The sequence below is a fragment of the Neohortaea acidophila genome (genome assembly GCF_010093505.1).
Source record: "Neohortaea acidophila strain CBS 113389 unplaced genomic scaffold BDY17scaffold_19, whole genome shotgun sequence".
Taxonomy (NCBI): Eukaryota; Fungi; Ascomycota; class Dothideomycetes; order Mycosphaerellales; family Teratosphaeriaceae; genus Neohortaea; species Neohortaea acidophila.
The window spans coordinates 1-16,193 of NW_022985528.1; the positions used below are offsets into that span (position 1 = coordinate 1).

Consider the following 16,193-nt stretch of genomic DNA (forward strand, 5'->3'; position numbering starts at 1 on the left):
CCATCCGCGACAGCGGCAAACAAGCCTGCGAATGTGCGAACGCAGAACGCCTGTGACGCATGCCGAATCAGCAAATCGAAAGTCAGTCCATCTCTGTGCGTGTCATTGCGATCCAAAGCTATGCATCGTGCGGCGAAACACCGCGCTCCTCGTCTCAGGCTCACAGATTTCCATCCAGTGCGACGGCGGTGTCCCTTGCGGACGCTGTCAAAGTAAGCAGCTGGCGTGTACTTCGTCCCGCCCCCACCCAAAGGCCATGGGCCCGATTTCAGGAGAACACGTGGCGACGCTCCAGGCGCAGCAACGGCGACTCACCCTCGCGGTGTCTGCAATGGCCTCGGTGATCAAGCAAGCCGAGTCGCGCGGCTTCGTCGAAGACGACAGTAAGAGCGGTGCCACGGTCGCGCCGCTGTCATCTACGGAGATGGCACAGACCTTGCAAAGATTTGCGCCCGAAGACTCAATAGCCGCCACAGTAGATCCTCCCCCGGGAAACCTTGACTCGGAGTCTAAGAAGCGCAAACTCTGCGCGAGCAATGGTCCGACTTTCGACAGCGACATCCAAATGGCGGACTACTCACAATCGGGAGGTTCGGCGAAAGATCCGCATCCCTTTGAGAAATTCGTCACGACAGTACAACGGCGCAGTATCGGCAATCCCATGTCAGCGAATCCCGTCTCGACAGCTGCGAACCAGCCTTTCTCCGTCGCCAATGAAGGACTCGATATGATGGACTCGTCCGTACCGGCCTTTGAGTTTCATCCACAGCTCGCACCCTTTGTGGATTTGATCGATTGGGATGCAAGCTTGGAGCATTTCCTTGACACTCAGTCCGATGGAGAGAATTCTGACTGGGCAAAGCTCGATGCCTTTAATGTTCCCGACACGACATCTTGACCATCAGAAAATCTGGGAGACGAGACGGCGAATTTCAAGGCCTCGGGCTGCTGTGCAAGCAACCATGCCACGGTTTTGGTGGTAATGTTGGATCCCTAATGGACAAAACTCTTGAGACGCTGTCTTCACCCCTTGGCAGCCTTTTGCGATTCCAGCTCTCAGTCTACCTGAACAAACTGGTCAAGGGCTTCCCTTCGGGACCATTGCTGCCAATCTATCTGGGTCTTGTGTGCTGGGCATGAGCTACGATCTACATATGTCTTCGTTCAGATCCGCCATCGTTAGTCGCCACATTTTACAAGGAATGGTGAACGGTCTCTGCGGCGCGCCGACGACGGTGAGCATGTGGGCGCTCGAGCTGGACACGTTGAGATTGAAGTATGTGCAGTTCTATGGAACTTAGTGTCATTATGGGTTCTTTGGTACGTTCAGCGACGCCCGACGAGCAATCTGAACTTTCCGCCCATCCTTGATATAGCATCCATCCCTCCATGCGCTTGACATGGTCAAGATGTGAGTCCATCGACGTGGATTGTCGAGGGTAGATCGCACTGGCTCGCGATGAAGGTCGCTAACAGCTGGTGGGCTCCCGTGCTGGTAGGAAAGCCGCGTCGCCTTGGAGGATTCCGGCGTTTGACAACTTGAGCATGGACACTGCGTCGCAGCAACGCTTGGATTGGATATTCTGGAACCAGTGTCAGGATCTGACACGATCGCATCGATAATCCACCACTCCAGAGCCTTCGTCGGCGCCGTCGCCGGGTGATGTGGCATGCGTCCCTTCCCGATCTCTATGTCCTGATTCAATCCTTCATTTCGACTCCCATGCGACACTCCCATCAACCAGTCGTACTGCATTCGCGCCTGGCTTGACCATCTCATCCAAAGCCACCGCCCTGAAATGCCCTCTTCACACGCATTCGACGCCTTTGGCCTTCTCGGTGGGATGCAAGGATATTTAGCCATGGCCCTCTCATCAATTGGCCCACTGATTGCTACCGCAGCGAGAACCTGCTCGACCCAGATGGCAGCCTTTTCGGCTGTAGGAGCGACGCATAGCAGCTGCTCGCCCTCCACCCGGAGACGAAACGCGTTGACGCCCTCTTCGGAAAAGGGGTTGACGTGGTCTTTGGAATCGACTGCCAGGCCTGCGTCGGCGAATTGGAGTGTGTATGAGCGAGCTCGACTGGGAGTGGAATCTTGCTCTCGCCCCTGGCGTTGTCGGAAAGGGACGAATTCAAAGGATAGGCTTGTGCCTCGCAGTTCCCCTTCGACGCGCTCCCATCTGCTTCGCGCTGCTGCAGTTGCCGGTCTGTGGAGTTCCTTTTTGCATAGTAGACGTCCTTGGAAGTTGATTGTGCAGCGACACGATGGCAGAGCTTCAGGAGAATCGAGGGCCTGATATGCTAGAAGCGCCATTGTCAACGCCTCTCTGCATGGGATGAGCGAGTCTTTGCATTCGTCGAGCCGGTGAGAGAAATCTTTATCTACGACCGGCAGAGTTGTAATCTCCACATGACCCGCAAGAATGTCTACTCGACCGCACGACGGAAGTCAGCATGATCGCGCACCTTCACGGCTTTCCACGTACCGACACTCAGAACACTCCCAGTCAAGTCTTCGGAGGCTCGGGTGCACTAGCCTTCTTCATGAGCCTTGTAGCTCTCCGAACCACCCGTCAAGGCTGGATCTAGAACGGTACGCAAGAAGCCATAACAGGAGGTGGACGGTGATGTGACCGTGAGGAAGTTCGGTGTGTGAGATGAACCGCACTGCTCTAGTCTATGTTTATCACAACTGTTTCCATTTGCTAATGGTGAGCTGAGCGGAAAGACGCTCCCGCATAACGAACCGACACCTTCCGAAGCTGCAAGTCGTCTTCAATGTCCATCAAGCGATTGTACTTGGCCACTCGCTCCCCACGTGCAGGTGCACCAGACTTGAGATGCCCCGTGCGGAGACCGACGGTCAGATCGGCAATGAAGTCATCCGTCGTCTCTCCAGAACGATGCGACACGAAGACGGACCAGCCTGCAGAGTACGCCTCCTGGGCTCTGATGATTTGCATTAGCCTTGCCTTGACTTCAGTTGTCGAAAAGGGAAAGTGGCCACTTACGCCGCGATTGCTTCCGTCACTGTCCCTATCTGATTCACTTTTAGGAGCATGCTGTTACAGGCATGCTTCTGGACGGCCTCCTTGACTCTATTGATATTGGTGGCAAGCAGGTCGTCTCCAACCAGCTCCACGCCGCAGGACTCGTTGAATTTTGAAAACGCGTCCCAGTCATCCTGGCCAAATGGGTCTTCCAGGAGCACAATGGGGTACTTGTCCAGCAATTGACGATACAACTCTCCCAACTCCGCGGCATCCAGGATGTTCGGCTTGCCCGTTTTGAATCCAAGATTATACCCGTCTTTCTGAAAGAACGATTGCGATGCGGGATCGATGCCGATCTTGATCTTCCCCTCATGGCCAGCCTTCGCAATGGCGGCAACGAGAAGATCCAAGGCTTCCTCTGGATGGCCGATGGGAGGTGCAAAGCCGCCCTCGTCGCCCAGGCCGGTTGCCGCCATGCCGTACTTGTCTTGGACAATGCCCTTCAGCGTCGCGTATGTCTCAGCATTCCACTGCACAGCTTCGGCAAAGCTCGCGGCTCCCGTGGGCGCAATCATGAATTCTTGAAAAGCCATGGGGTTGCCGCTGTGGTCGCCGCCGTTCAAGACGTTCATGAAAGGAACCGGCATGACGTATTCATTCACCGGGGATGCTCCCTCGCCCGCGAGGAATTCGTACAGCTCGACTGCTTGCGCGGCTGCCCCTGCTCGTGCCGCCGCCATGCTGATAGCTAGAATGGCATTGGCACCGAGCTTGCTCTTGTCCGCCGAGCCGTCGAGTCGGATCATGAGCTCATCGATCTTCTTCAGGTCGCGCGCGGGATCCAGGCCACTCTCGATGACCTTGGGCCCGAGGATGCGATTGACGTTGTCGCACGCCTTGGTCACTCCATTCCCTTGGAACGCGGACGGATCGCCATCGCGAAGTTCGACCGCTTCATAATCCCCTTTGGATGCGCCAGAGGGAACGAGTGCGCGAAACGTGCCGTGGGAAGATTTCAAGTCCACTTGTACCGTAGGCTTTCCTCTGGAGTCGAGACGCTGGGAGGCGCGGATGGATTGGATCGCCATGGCGGAGGTGGGCTGGGAGGAGGGAGTGAAGTCATCATTGTTAGTAGGTATCTCGCTGTGTTCTATTTATCCGCGCTTTTCTTTCACCGTCCCACAGTTGAATTTCCCGGATTGTGCTTGAATTAGTAAGATCTTGCCGGCTATTGCGGTAGATTCGACAAGGGTGGATGACGTCTGCCGCACGGCAGTGATGGCCAGTCCATTAGCACATCCGAAGCTGCCGGGTTCGGGCTAGGTTCGCCGTTTCCATCCGATACCGCTGATGGTCGGGGACCGGGAATGGTTATAAAGTCACAGACACAAGGCTGCACTTCCGCAATAGTGTTACAACCGAACGATAAGGCGGTCTGACTTCTCTGGACGCCTTTTCTGATCCGTGGAGATTTTACCAATACATATGGTTACTATCATCCCCTCTCAATATCATCCCGCCATGTCTTTGTCGCAGAATGGTCTGCATTCACGTCGAAACTTGGACGAAGGACATCCACATCAAGCAATTCCAAATGAGCCGCAGCATGGCGAGCAGCACGAGCATCATCATCATCACCACCACCATCATCATGATCCGTCTTTCGAAGAGGAATGCGCCAGTTTGAGCGAGGTGTCGGCCCCAGAACCGGTGCAGAATCGAGATGAGAAAGCTCATCTCTATGTCCATCATACGCTCGAAGAAGAGTAGTTGGAGAAGTAGATTCGTCGGAGCATGTCTGTCAGACTGATGGGGCTTGGAAGTAGGTATGCAGCTTGTATCAGTCTGAATTGCCCAAGGGTATCTCGATATTCAACAGTTTTCCAGCGAAGACTCATCACAATGTCGTTCAATAATCTCAAAGTAATCTCATGCCTTCAATACAAAAAGCCCTGTCTTACCCGTGCTTCAACCATCCAAATCCACAATCTCCACGACACTCGCCACGACCATCTCACTCCCCTCACGTTTTGACCTCATCAACACTTCTGATATACGTTGAGCACAATGCAGGAATTCTAGCTTACCCCTACCGACCGACATTGTCGAGTGTGACGCAACTCTGACAAGGGTGTGTTCGAAATCGGCCTCATCGTCGAATGCCAGTTCATCGTCCTCATCGTCCTCGTCGCTTGAACAATCTGGAGAGCTCGTCGTGTCGTCGTCTGAGGGTGCATCCAAGGCGGGAACGTTGTAAAGCTCGGCGTCGGCATAGGCAGTGCCGATTTTTGTAGTTGCCGCATTGGTCGTGCTGTATGCCTTCACGGTGGACGGCGGGGCGGGTGGAGTGAGGGCAGACGCTTGGCGGGTAATTTCAATCACGTCGAGTACCAGCAGGTGTCCAACGACTCGTCTCAGATCTGTACTGCCTCGTCGGAGTTGTTGATTGAGCTTCGTGTCGACGAGAGTCTGTAAGCGCATGGTGTGAACGTGTGACAGTGGATGCGTCACTGGCTTTGCAAGGCGATATTTGGGCGTCATGTTCTGCATTGGCGGTCTTTGTCGTTGATGCTGGTGTGTAACGGTATATCGTGTTGAACGCAAGCGGTGGAAGATGTCCTCAGCCTTGGGTAGCTAGCCAGAGTAGTTTGACCTTGTCTAGAATATTGCGAAGCAAGACTTGTCCTGATATAAGATGTATTCTGTGCTCATGTGCTGTGTTTTGGGTTGTGAGGATTCCCCCGCAATCGGCGAGTACAGTCACGGCCAGGAAACGCGGCTGCGCTAAAAGTCTCTTTTAGCGCAGCCTGACGCATCGCTAGCGCTGCCGGATCGCCGAACTCCACAATTCCCTTCGCCGAGTATTCCACCTCTGCGAATATCCAAGACCGAAGGCCGAATGAAACAATCCAGAATCAGCATTGATCCGATGCAGATCCGCTACCATTCTTTCGGCCAAGAGGATAGATGTCCATGGCAGTTTTGAGGCTGCCTTGGAAACTTGAAAGTCCCGTGTAGGCTTGGTCTGAAGATAGAATAGATCGATAGGTTGAAGTAAGGAATTTTGTTAAATCGACCATTCAAACACTCTCCTTGCAGCTGTTCTCCCTCTTACCAGATAGCGTGAGCTCCTCAGATTCAACGTCTCTGAGGCACGGCGCGACAAAAACCTGCTTGGTAATTGCTCCCTGCAGGGTCATGATCCCGACAGTCATCCATAAAAGCGTGACGGCGATGGAGAAGATGGTCCCCAAGACTCTGAAGAACGCCGAAGGGATCTCGAGTCCCAGTGTCACTGTGGCTACAGTGTACACGCCCAAGGGGAAGACAAACCCCCAGGCCCCCATGTTGAAGGGAAAACGTGGGACGGTGTAGATGCTCGCGAGAGCAAAGAACAACCACACCAAGCCAAAGCCCCACATGATCATGGCCAGATAGAACCCAGCCACGTAGAGGATCTCGCCGGCTACCGCGCCGGCAACGACGGGGAGTGTTTGCGTCTTGGTGAAGACTTCGTGCGCCGTTTTGCCGAGCTGCATAACGGCGAAGCTGCCTTGACCCAGCGGCCCAAGGGGGAGGAATGTGGAGACTACCATTTCGCGCGGTGGGAGTCGGCATGTTGTGAGGCGAAGGAGGTAGATTCCGAGAATCAACATGGCCAGTGGCACCCCAGTACCCCAGAGAATGTAGCTGACAATGACTGTAATCAACGCCTTCTGTGGATCGGGGATGACAGAAGCCACGATACCGCCGGACGCGGAAGCTACAATAGTCGCGACGACCGGCAGCAACCAGGCGGCTGTCATCATCTCGAGTTTTGCTTCGTGTTTGGACATACTGTGCCACGTTAGTCCTGTTGCACATCATCTTGGCGGAAGAAGCAAGGGCAGAAATACATGATGAACGGCAGAGTAAGGCACGTTGCCGCTGATAGAGCGGCATCAATCCACCAGAGAGCCCACGCGACTTTCCACCACGAACCGCCCCAAGCTGGCACGCAAACAAACACAGTCATGTTCACAATGGTCGCCAACCCCATCGGAAATGTCCCCAAGAACAGACTCTGCGCCGGATGTCGGATCATTGCGGGCCAGATCTTGGGCCAGATGGCGTAGCGGAGAATGCTTATGGCGAAGAAGCAGACGAAGAGAAGGACGTTGAGGGCGAAGAGGATGTAGGAGATGTATTGCAGCCATGTACCGTTGTATGAGAGGTTGTGTAGAAGGATGGAAACGATGCCGGTTCCTTGCACACCGCCAAGTCAGTAGATAGAAAAGCAGTGGGCATCATAAATACAAACCCATATTTACGGAGAACCACGACGGAGTGAAGTTGCGCACGATCCGTCGCCATCCCTTCTCATTGGCTTCACAAGGACGCTCGCCTGCTTGCGTTGTTCTTACGCAAGCCGCTGAGGAATCTGGGGTTGACATTGTCGGCGGTTGTTCAATCAGAGCAAGACTTGTAAATCGAGATGGCGCGATGAAGTAATATGTTCGAGGAATGTATCATATTTCGTAGCTGTGCACTGCGGCCGTGGTCGGCGAACCCGTCGCCGAGAAGTTCAAATCGAGCCGAAGATGGCGCATCGGGGGCCATGGAAGCGCTAGCCAACCCTCGCTCTCGGCATTCAAGGCTTGCCAATTCTCTTCGCTGGTGTCCTTTCGGGTTAGAAATTCAAACCAATTTGACTAGCGCTTAGCTGAATAACACACTGACCGATGACTTCGGCAATGTTTTGTTCGACATTGAATTAGGGAGTCTAGAAGGTACATATTGTTCCCGAATTGCATGAAGACGGCCCGCTTTGTCATTGCGGATGCTTTCTTCCAAACAAACCCCTATCGTTCAACTTCTTCCCAGGTGTCCTCCACGGTCTTCTCGAGCGGGATGAATCTCAGTTTCAGTGCCCTTTCGGCGTTGCTTTGATCAAGGCCAAAGTATCTGGGCCTGTCGCAACGTGCACCTTCATCCCCCAATCCTTTTATCACCCCACGCTCTCAGTCACCCGAGGACGTCTTAGAGCTATATACACAAATACATGTATCTTCAACTGATTTCTAAGCAATCTCTTCGTCCACCGTACTGTTGTACAGAAAGCTGATAGTGGCAGCCATCTTTAAGATAGCAGCGATTAGAGCTAGAGTCGGATCTGCATATGCATACGTACAAGCGCCAATAAAACTCCCGACCAAAAGGCACAGCACAAAAGACAGGCGCCGGTTGCGAGGTCGGTCATGGAGCGATAGAATTTCGGGGTCGATCAACATGTCAACATAGGCGGATGTGACCATGGCAGTAGGAATCTGCGGCAGGTCTACTGTCCGCGCCATGGCAACTTGTCCACCCGAAGCAAACGCGAGAAATGTGATGACAGCCCAGGCATGAGCACCTCGCTGCTCGCTTCCCGCAAACCATTGGCGCAGTGCGACTCCAACAAAAAATATGGCCGTTTGCACTGCGTTCGTCGCCAGCAGCCACGCCTTGCGCCGGCGGCCAACGTGAGCTCCGATCTGGCCAAACACGAGCCCGCCGAGAATAAAGACTCCGAGACTCACGGCAATGTTAGGTAAGTAATGACCCTCGCTGCTGAGGCCTAGGGCGCCAACAGCAAGAAGTGCGGTATTGCCAGTCTGATTCGAGACGAAGACACGGTAGTCCGGGAAGGTGCTGGCGTCGTTGATGCCGGCTGCTAAGGCGAGTGTCAAGAGCTGCAGCTCGATGGTCAAGTCGTCTGCCACATCAGCCTTCAATACCAGCCTCCAGCCGGAGCTTCTTGGTAACAGTCGGGGATTGTGCTGGCATCCAGGTGAATTGGGTTCAGTTCCGATCTTGACTTGTTTGCAGACTACGCTACGGCATTGTTGTTGTTTATTAAACAGCAGCCAAGTCGCCGACTCATCACCAAGCTCCGCCTCCGGCGACCAGAAAGTGTACGCCAATTGCCTAGCGCTGCCGAACCGCCCGGACTTATCAACAACATCCTGCTGGAGGTCCTTGCGCGCGCAAGTTTACATTTTTACCATTATACGCGCGATGATCAATCCTCAGTCGTTCAGACGATGGCTACAAGGCGCCGGCCGCTTATCCACCACCTCCTTCAACGTTGCAACCCACTATCGCATCCTCAAACTGGATGTGTCTACCCCATGTCCGTCATCCGCAGCACGACTACGCATCGTGTCATGGCGACACTTCTCTGCTTCAACTATTCGTAGACCTGGCTTGACGTCTCAAGCACGCCCAAACGCTAAAAGCCGAACACATACGGTCCTTGCAATTCTCGCCGCCTGCGCTTCCACGGCGACTGCATCAAGGTTACGGAGACATGCGCCGTACTTAAGCGTCCTTAGCCCACGCCTAGTCAGAATCTAAGCAACAACTTTACCACGCCTGTGTCGATACGTCGCATTCTTCAACAAGATTGTGCTTACGAAATTCCGTCCTAGGGTTCTACGTACGGGATGTGAAAGACTCCCTTGCGGGACAGCTGGTCTAGACGATTGGTCTTGCCCTTGATTTGCGGATACTCTCGTTCCCGAAAACCTCTAACCCTTCTGACTGCATGTCTTCATGAGAGTTGTCCAAGGGTAGAAATGTCTAAGGAACGAGCGCGGCGCCGGAAATTGGGCAAGCCGGCTCCATGCGGCGACGACTGACACGAGGAGTTGCCGCCTCAAGGGGATCTGATCTGGCAAGGTTGCAAGAAACGCGGACTCAGCGGTTTCATTAAGGCTCGGGTACATTTATCAGGCTATGTAAGTGCCGTACAAAATGACTCTATGTCGGTCCTATTTCAGGAGGTGGAGGAAGTAGTGGAATGAGTGGAAATCAAGTATTACAGTACGTGAGATTAATCAACTTGCGGGCTTCTCTTCTAGTAGACGCCGATGGAAGTCCCCGAGTCCCCGATAAATTCAGCGCGAGCCTACTACTCAGTCTTAGCTTTGATATCTACAATTCTTCTGAGACGCGCATGAACTATTACAAGCGCCATCCCATCGAAAACGGTCAATGAACAGACCAGCGCCGTTAGCCTGCGTTGAGTGCCGTCGGTCGCATCTCAAATGCGATGGCGTTCTCCCTGCATGTACCCGTTGTGTAACCAACAATCTTACATGTGGATACACGCCATCGCGAAGGGGCCGTTGTCGGCGTACTTTACGGCTTCAAGCATTCAACACTGAACCCATCGGGGATGCTGTCCGGCCCTCACCATTTCCTTTGACACCTACAGTTTTACGCAAGAGTCAACTTGTTTGCTTGGCGGTCACCCAACGAACAGTCCTAATGCAAGCGCCGAATCTGAAGCAACATGCAACCACCTAGTGATGACGAGAACTTGCGGAGCTTTCAGCGATGCTAGTAGGACCGACTACAGTACAGCGCGACCGCAGCGCCCTTACCGTAATGGCGTTGACAAGGCTCTCTTCATCAATGCATTTTACACGCACTTTCATCCGAACCACCCATTCCTGGTCCCTCAACCATTCTACAGTACTCAGCAATACCCAAACGACTTGGATTATGTAGTGTGCTTGATCGGTCAGTTCTACCTTCTTGGTCAGTCTGACGATGGACAGATTGACGCCGAAATACAGACACTATCTGGGTTCGCGGACGCGCCTGCTACTTTAGCCGGCCTGCAAACTCTTCTACTTTGCTCAATTGTCCTGCACTCTCTTCATCGTCCAGATGAGACCGGTTCATGCTTGAAGCGTGCACAAGATATTACTCAGGAGCTGTTCTCGAATAGCGCTGCCTGCGCTTCTCTCACAACTGTGGAGGAAGAGAGTACGCGAAGGACATGGTGGGAGCTGTACACTGTCGATACTTACTTGGCTGCGTTGCATCGCCGTCCAGCTTCCATCAACGATTCCGACGCCGTCCCTCCTGCTTTACCTGGCGCTACAAAATTATACAAGGCGGCGAGCGTGATCCTAATCCTCCATCGCTGGCACAACTGGAGCGAAGAGTTTTCTCTGAAGATCCCATTGTAGACGAATTCTCGCCATTTCGCAATCGTATAGAATCCATTCGGCTCCTGCGCTGAGTCTTGAAACTGTCTGACAGCGATGAGGTGACTGCAGACGACGTGGAAGCCGTGGATAACGCTCTTGCCAGCTGGAAACACTACCTGCCCGAAGGAGGTGCGATGCTTAGCGAAGATCTCGGCCATTTGGATGTACTGTATTTTCAGGCGCACAGCTTTGTTCACACGGCCCCTATTCTCATTCACTTTCCACGGAGCGACCTGCCGGCCAACGTCCCTTCTGCAAAGGATATCTTTTGCATTGCCAACCACCCACGCAGCCTTTCAATCTGTTCCCAGCACACCATGAAGGCCATTGCCGCTTCTAAGGAAATTGGTAACATGGCCGCCATGCCGGTGCCCGCCGAGTTCTTTTCTGCCCTTTTTGTATGCGCCCTAAATCTCGCATGTATCGTGCAGCTGGCCGCTGGCATCAAGCACATCGCCGATCCTGAAGATACTTACCTTCAACGGTATCGAGACCGTGTTCAGCTTCTCCTGGGCGTGCTTTCGCAGACGGGGCGAAGGTGGCGACCCGCGAGCCATAGTGCTACTCTCCTGAAACGCATAGGCGAAATGATTTTCGAGTCCTATGGCTCGAGGAAGATGTGTGGTCCAACCTGACCTGGTCTGACCTGTTCTCGCCGGAAGAAATGAACCGCCTTATGGAACAAAGTGAATCGAGTGTCACACTCTGAGCGTCAATGAGCTAGCATATGTCCAACTGACGAAGATAATCGAATGATATCTGTGACGGCTTTTCGCATTCGCCTGTGCATAGTTTCTCATCGTTGCCATCGCAGAACCAAATACCCAAGTAATCTGTAAATAAAGATGATGACTACGATTCTCCTTCCTGGTTCCGCCTGATTTTGAAGTCCTTCAATATGGCGACTCCTTCAATTTTCACTTGTGTGTTCAAAGGGCTTGGATATTGACAGGAGTACCTGTTTCCAACGCGGTCGCACTCATAAACGCCATCCTTGAATTGGTTGACCATCATGCCCTGAAAAACATAGGCTTGATAGTCAATATAATGAAAGATGTATCTCCAGAATGGGTTGAGGATGCTCATCGGCACAAGGAATCCGTCAACGCACATCTATAGGCTATTTGCGAACGCGGTAACGGCTAGCGCAACAACAAAAACGAGAAAGATTGATGTCGTGAAGAAGACGAGGGACTCGGCGGCCAGAAGATCCAAAAATATCCAAGCCGGGTAGACCCGAAAGCCACTGGCCGTTTGTCTGAAACCGATCAAGAAATACGTCACCACCGAAAACATCAATGCGATGATGTAGAGGAAGGGGAGTCAAATGACAAAGTTGGCGGTTGTAAAAAGAAAGCCATCCACTAGTCCATTTGCTCGTTCGGCGATGAATGTAGCGCGGTCCTCCAGGAAAGCAGGAACGTAAGCGACGGCCATAAAGGACATGAACGCTCCTCCGAAGAACAAAGCATTTGTGAATGGTTGAATGTACTTTTGGTTGTCACCAAAGCGGAAGAAGACGGTCCCCATCAAGATGGCGAGGCCGAAATACATGACGATCCGAATGCCATACGCCATGGCATCCCGGATCGCCTTGACCCAAGCGCGTTGGAGAAGCACGAAGAAGACTTGCCACATGCCGGGTCTTTGAAGCTGGATCTTATCGATGTCGGCAGCGCGGCCCGTGGATTCCGATGCCTTGGGCATTTGACAAGATCTCAATAACCTTCTTACTCCTGCGATCTTTGGCGGTGACGGTCAAGTCATACCATGAGAAGTTGGCCACTAGATCGTTCATCAAATGTCTTCCACCCTCGGAGTTAGCCTCCAGGTCTGTGTGGCCGCCTGCTTCTTTCTGGGCGAGATTTCCGTTAGGCGGGGCCATTCTGACGGCTACCGCTGTTGCTTATGTCGTTGTCCTTCGCTTTCAACTTGGGGTCTCGTGTTTTGGGGTGGATCGAAGCGCTACCTAGTGATATGCTGAGACACACTTCGTCTGCTTGGGTTTCCAGTCCCCTAGTAAAAAGCCCAATCGAGCATTCCAGCATCATATGGAAACGCCGATAACGTATATCCCGACATGTGGCCATAGACAGCGTATAGTCTCCAGAGCACAGTCGAATTCCTAAACTTGGTAATCGGCGACTGGTCTCTAACGAGGTTGCGGCGATGAACCGCTCCAACAGATGCGGAATTTGAGTGGCTACAAGTCGCCGATAACAAATGCTGCCTTCGCCGATTGCAACCTTCGTTAGCTATGCAATCATTGTTATCCACATCTCCTACTTCCTTGTTCGATTTACATACCCCTCGTACTGCCATCAACAACAATTCATCTCGAGCTCGTTTCAAAGATTCATTTGGAGCAGCGCCGCGTCACAAAGGAAATAATGTGTAAAAAAGCGACTTGTTATTTGTGCCGTGAGTTGCGGTCTATCACATTTAAGGGTACCCAGCTAACTCGCGGCAAAGAAAAGCGCTCATGGTGGGGATGTGGCCAACACATCCCGTCGGTACGCTCCCCTTCTACTGCTAGTCGAAACATGGCATTTGCAGCGCTGCCCGAAGTGGAAATCGTCTCCATATACACTCTGACTCATTCTCTCCCAGGTCATGGACCAATCTCCGCAAGACGATCGCTGCCAATGCGACCCAAAGACGGTTGTCGAGGGTAAAGAATACCCTCCAAAAGCGGAAAAAGCGGACTGACCCTGGATTATCTTGCGTCAAGTCAAGAGACGGTTTCAGAAAAGGAGGATGCAACAACTCAGCAATGTTATTCAATCGACTCGGAAGCTGCTACCTGTCTGCCCAAAAATTCCCGCTGATGCCGTTGTCCGAGAGATCCTCGCGCCTGGGCGTACGCGGAAGCCTCGCAACTGATAACTGAGATGCCCATGTGTGTTCGCTTCAGCCAGGACGATGATGACGATGTCGAGTTGCCCGCAATCTCCACATGCCAACCGCACACTGAAAATCGAGCGGCTGCTCATCCGTGTAGAGAGTACTACCTACTGCAATGCTTGGGGGAGGAGTGCAATGAAGCACCGCTGTACGCTGCCCATGAGTCCAAAATGGGACTGCTGTTTCTATGAAATCGTCTGCCGCCAAGTCGTCAAACCTGCACCATTGAGCTCGGAGTTCAGCAGCCATACCATTGTTCTTTACTCTTTGGACAGAGTATATCTGCGAAACCTTGTCCCGCGTGGACGAAGAGAAGCACGAATTCATGACGCAGGCCGTCCTATTTTCCAGCTTCCGTTAGGCGTCAGTAAGGTAAATTGCTGAGCATGGTCTGATCGACGGGTGCAAGCAGAAGACTCTCGTTTCAGACGTCAATTGCCTCCCACGACCAGACCGCAGGGGCAGCAAGCTATGAGGGCATGCATGACGGCTCCCTTAGCTTTCCAAAGTCCATCCTCGCGGACAAGGGTAGCTATAACGGTGCCAGATGCCAAGATTTGGTCGCGAGTGGCATCATACGCGGACCAAGAGCACTAGTCGTGGATTCTCGAGAAACAGTCGGCTACCGTAATACAAGGCGATTGTACGGGATCATACTGCTGGCCCTGGTCTGGAAGTATTCTGAAGTGCCGCGGCAATGACAAGATACTACCAAGAGAAGATGCAAGCTGACGGCCTTCCGGCGTAATTCCAGCACCGCGTTTTGCAGACTGTGCTGCGTAACAAATTGACAGCGCTCTGAACAGGTTCGGTCCGACAAGATAGCCATAAGTTTTAGGCGAGAGGCCAGGCAGATGCAGGGCGCGCACCTGCAGTAAACCCACGCATATTGTCATTCCATCCTGAATGCTTTTCGACAAAGGCTGTCGAGAAGCCGTGACGTGTTCCGTACTTCTTTTCGAACCGACTTGTGTACTGCGGAACCAGCTCTGTGCCGCAAATTCGCGGAGCCACACCCTGAATTTCAAGCAGTCGCATGCGTAAATACCAGATGGCGGTTCGTCCACCATCGGATGCGTACGTGGCTAGCAGGTGGTCGACCTTGTAATTTTGACTTCGGACTAGGTCTAGAATCGCGTCGGCGGCGGACGTTCCGAATGCAGCTACTCCTTGCGGCACCGACTCGGGGATTGGATCAATGATCAGACAGCGATGAGATGTGGGGTCGGCCACAACATATTGCCGAACACAGGTAGATGGTTCGAAGAGGTCGTATACCAGAGAATATTAGACATAATTGGGGCTTGCAGAAGAACTGTATGGGGGAACGAGAAAGGGGCGTGATCCAACGAGTAGTCATACTTCGGGAGAATCGGCGATTGATAAGAAATTCCCCGAGATTAACGCGTGATTAGTTCCGAGCAGTTCGGCGATCAAGTTGAAGTGTCTGCGAACATCTGCGAACAAATGTGACAGTCTAGCAACTACTTATGTAGGCAAAAGTCTTGATCCCAAAAAACTGCACATTGCGCTCTAGCATACTAGAAATGAGACGACATTTCCCTTACGAACCTCGCCAGCTGCCGTGCGCCTAAGGGACCCACTTTTGGTAACGAAGATGCATTTTTCTCGTATTGCGAAACGGTGGTCTGAATGAGATCGGAATAGATGATCAGGCCGGATTTGAAGATTCTTGCCAAAGAACTCCGCATCGAGGGAGAACCCTTCTCGTTTTGCAGCGTGATAATTCGACCGACAGACTGCGGAAACCTGGCAACCAGCCTGCTGTAGCAAGCAAGTGTAGCATGTGCCAACTGCTCCAGCGCCGAAGGTCAAAACTCGAGGAAGAGATGCGTGGTTGTGGTCGGCCGTAGTACAGTCCTTGAGCCCATTATACTGCGAATAAGGCATGAGCAATTTGCGATGGATGATATAAGTTCCAGCTCGAGAACATGCCCGGTCAGTTCTGAAGTGAAGATATGGAGTGGGAGGCTCTCTAAAATCGCGCAGCCAACGAATGGCAAAGGGCCACTCAACATGCGAGCAAAGGCACTGCATTTTCGGAAACATGAAAGTGCTTCCGAGTGACCGGAATCTTACCTTACGGTAACAAGAGACGCTGATCCTGCCGTTATCAGCGCTCGGCGCTTCCGACTTCCCTGTTTCGCTGTGATGTTGCAGTATGAAGCGCAAGCGTTACGGGGGATCAGGATCGACAGCGATTACGGCTTCGGCGACGCTCTTCATTCGGCGACGCTCTTCATTCGGCGAC

At 52.8% G+C, this 16,193-nt stretch overlaps 12 protein-coding genes across 12 annotated transcripts; 3 read left to right on the plus strand and 9 right to left on the minus strand.

Annotated features, from left to right (window-relative positions):
* On the plus strand, positions 1 to 898 carry BDY17DRAFT_258898 (uncharacterized protein; the record flags this gene model as incomplete). Its single annotated transcript, XM_033731820.1, has 2 exons — positions 1 to 81; positions 179 to 898. Coding segments are annotated over 2 exons (801 nt in total), but the record flags the coding sequence as incomplete, so codon positions are not given.
* Positions 899 to 1,045: 147 nt separating this feature from the next.
* Positions 1,046 to 2,542, minus strand: BDY17DRAFT_66135 (uncharacterized protein). The gene is made up of 3 exons (XM_033738584.1): positions 2,490 to 2,542; positions 1,486 to 2,430; positions 1,046 to 1,321 (listed from the first exon to the last, which is right to left on the minus strand). Exons 2-3 carry the CDS (start codon positions 2,315 to 2,317, stop codon positions 1,194 to 1,196), a joined length of 960 nt encoding a protein of 319 aa, XP_033585033.1. The 5' UTR covers positions 2,318 to 2,430; positions 2,490 to 2,542; the 3' UTR covers positions 1,046 to 1,193.
* A 166-nt stretch (positions 2,543 to 2,708) lies between these two features.
* Positions 2,709 to 4,084, minus strand: BDY17DRAFT_258897 (Enolase, C-terminal TIM barrel domain-containing protein; the record flags this gene model as incomplete). The annotated part of the gene is made up of 2 exons (XM_033731819.1): positions 2,709 to 2,952; positions 3,015 to 4,084. The coding sequence occupies 2 exons, from the start codon at positions 4,082 to 4,084 to the stop codon at positions 2,709 to 2,711; spliced, it is 1,314 nt and encodes a 437-aa protein (XP_033585034.1).
* A 440-nt stretch (positions 4,085 to 4,524) lies between these two features.
* Positions 4,525 to 5,840, minus strand: BDY17DRAFT_66151 (uncharacterized protein). The gene has a single exon (XM_033738585.1). It carries the CDS (start codon positions 5,544 to 5,546, stop codon positions 4,965 to 4,967), a length of 582 nt encoding a protein of 193 aa, XP_033585035.1. The 5' UTR covers positions 5,547 to 5,840; the 3' UTR covers positions 4,525 to 4,964.
* A 228-nt stretch (positions 5,841 to 6,068) lies between these two features.
* On the minus strand, positions 6,069 to 7,545 carry BDY17DRAFT_306231 (voltage-dependent anion channel). Its single transcript, XM_033735010.1, has 3 exons — positions 7,297 to 7,545; positions 6,893 to 7,241; positions 6,069 to 6,833 (listed from the first exon to the last, which is right to left on the minus strand). Exons 1-3 carry the CDS (start codon positions 7,427 to 7,429, stop codon positions 6,077 to 6,079), a joined length of 1,239 nt encoding a protein of 412 aa, XP_033585036.1. The 5' UTR covers positions 7,430 to 7,545; the 3' UTR covers positions 6,069 to 6,076.
* A 586-nt stretch (positions 7,546 to 8,131) lies between these two features.
* On the minus strand, positions 8,132 to 8,740 carry BDY17DRAFT_227157 (DUF1275 domain protein; the record flags this gene model as incomplete). The annotated part of the gene is made up of 1 exon (XM_033730154.1): positions 8,132 to 8,740. A coding segment is annotated over one exon (609 nt), but the record flags the coding sequence as incomplete, so codon positions are not given.
* A 1,587-nt stretch (positions 8,741 to 10,327) lies between these two features.
* Positions 10,328 to 11,726, plus strand: BDY17DRAFT_314216 (uncharacterized protein; the record flags this gene model as incomplete). The annotated part of the gene is made up of 3 exons (XM_033735792.1): positions 10,328 to 10,992; positions 11,070 to 11,501; positions 11,600 to 11,726. 3 exons carry the CDS (start codon positions 10,328 to 10,330, stop codon positions 11,724 to 11,726), a joined length of 1,224 nt encoding a protein of 407 aa, XP_033585038.1.
* On the minus strand, positions 11,706 to 12,189 carry BDY17DRAFT_306237 (uncharacterized protein). Its single transcript, XM_033735011.1, has one exon. The coding sequence runs from the start codon at positions 12,128 to 12,130 to the stop codon at positions 11,870 to 11,872; it is 261 nt and encodes an 86-aa protein (XP_033585039.1). The 5' UTR covers positions 12,131 to 12,189; the 3' UTR covers positions 11,706 to 11,869.
* A 151-nt stretch (positions 12,190 to 12,340) lies between these two features.
* On the minus strand, positions 12,341 to 12,902 carry BDY17DRAFT_314217 (uncharacterized protein; the record flags this gene model as incomplete). The annotated part of the gene is made up of 2 exons (XM_033735793.1): positions 12,341 to 12,715; positions 12,744 to 12,902. 2 exons carry the CDS (start codon positions 12,900 to 12,902, stop codon positions 12,341 to 12,343), a joined length of 534 nt encoding a protein of 177 aa, XP_033585040.1.
* A 505-nt stretch (positions 12,903 to 13,407) lies between these two features.
* Positions 13,408 to 13,726, plus strand: BDY17DRAFT_258893 (uncharacterized protein; the record flags this gene model as incomplete). The annotated part of the gene is made up of 3 exons (XM_033731818.1): positions 13,408 to 13,438; positions 13,490 to 13,530; positions 13,628 to 13,726. The coding sequence occupies 3 exons, from the start codon at positions 13,408 to 13,410 to the stop codon at positions 13,724 to 13,726; spliced, it is 171 nt and encodes a 56-aa protein (XP_033585041.1).
* Positions 13,727 to 14,409: 683 nt separating this feature from the next.
* Positions 14,410 to 15,226, minus strand: BDY17DRAFT_66494 (uncharacterized protein). Its single transcript, XM_033738587.1, has 2 exons — positions 14,579 to 15,226; positions 14,410 to 14,527 (listed from the first exon to the last, which is right to left on the minus strand). The coding sequence occupies exons 1-2, from the start codon at positions 14,989 to 14,991 to the stop codon at positions 14,515 to 14,517; spliced, it is 426 nt and encodes a 141-aa protein (XP_033585042.1). The 5' UTR covers positions 14,992 to 15,226; the 3' UTR covers positions 14,410 to 14,514.
* BDY17DRAFT_66302 (uncharacterized protein) lies at positions 15,171 to 16,193 on the minus strand. The gene has a single exon (XM_033738586.1). It carries the CDS (start codon positions 15,989 to 15,991, stop codon positions 15,455 to 15,457), a length of 537 nt encoding a protein of 178 aa, XP_033585043.1. The 5' UTR covers positions 15,992 to 16,193; the 3' UTR covers positions 15,171 to 15,454.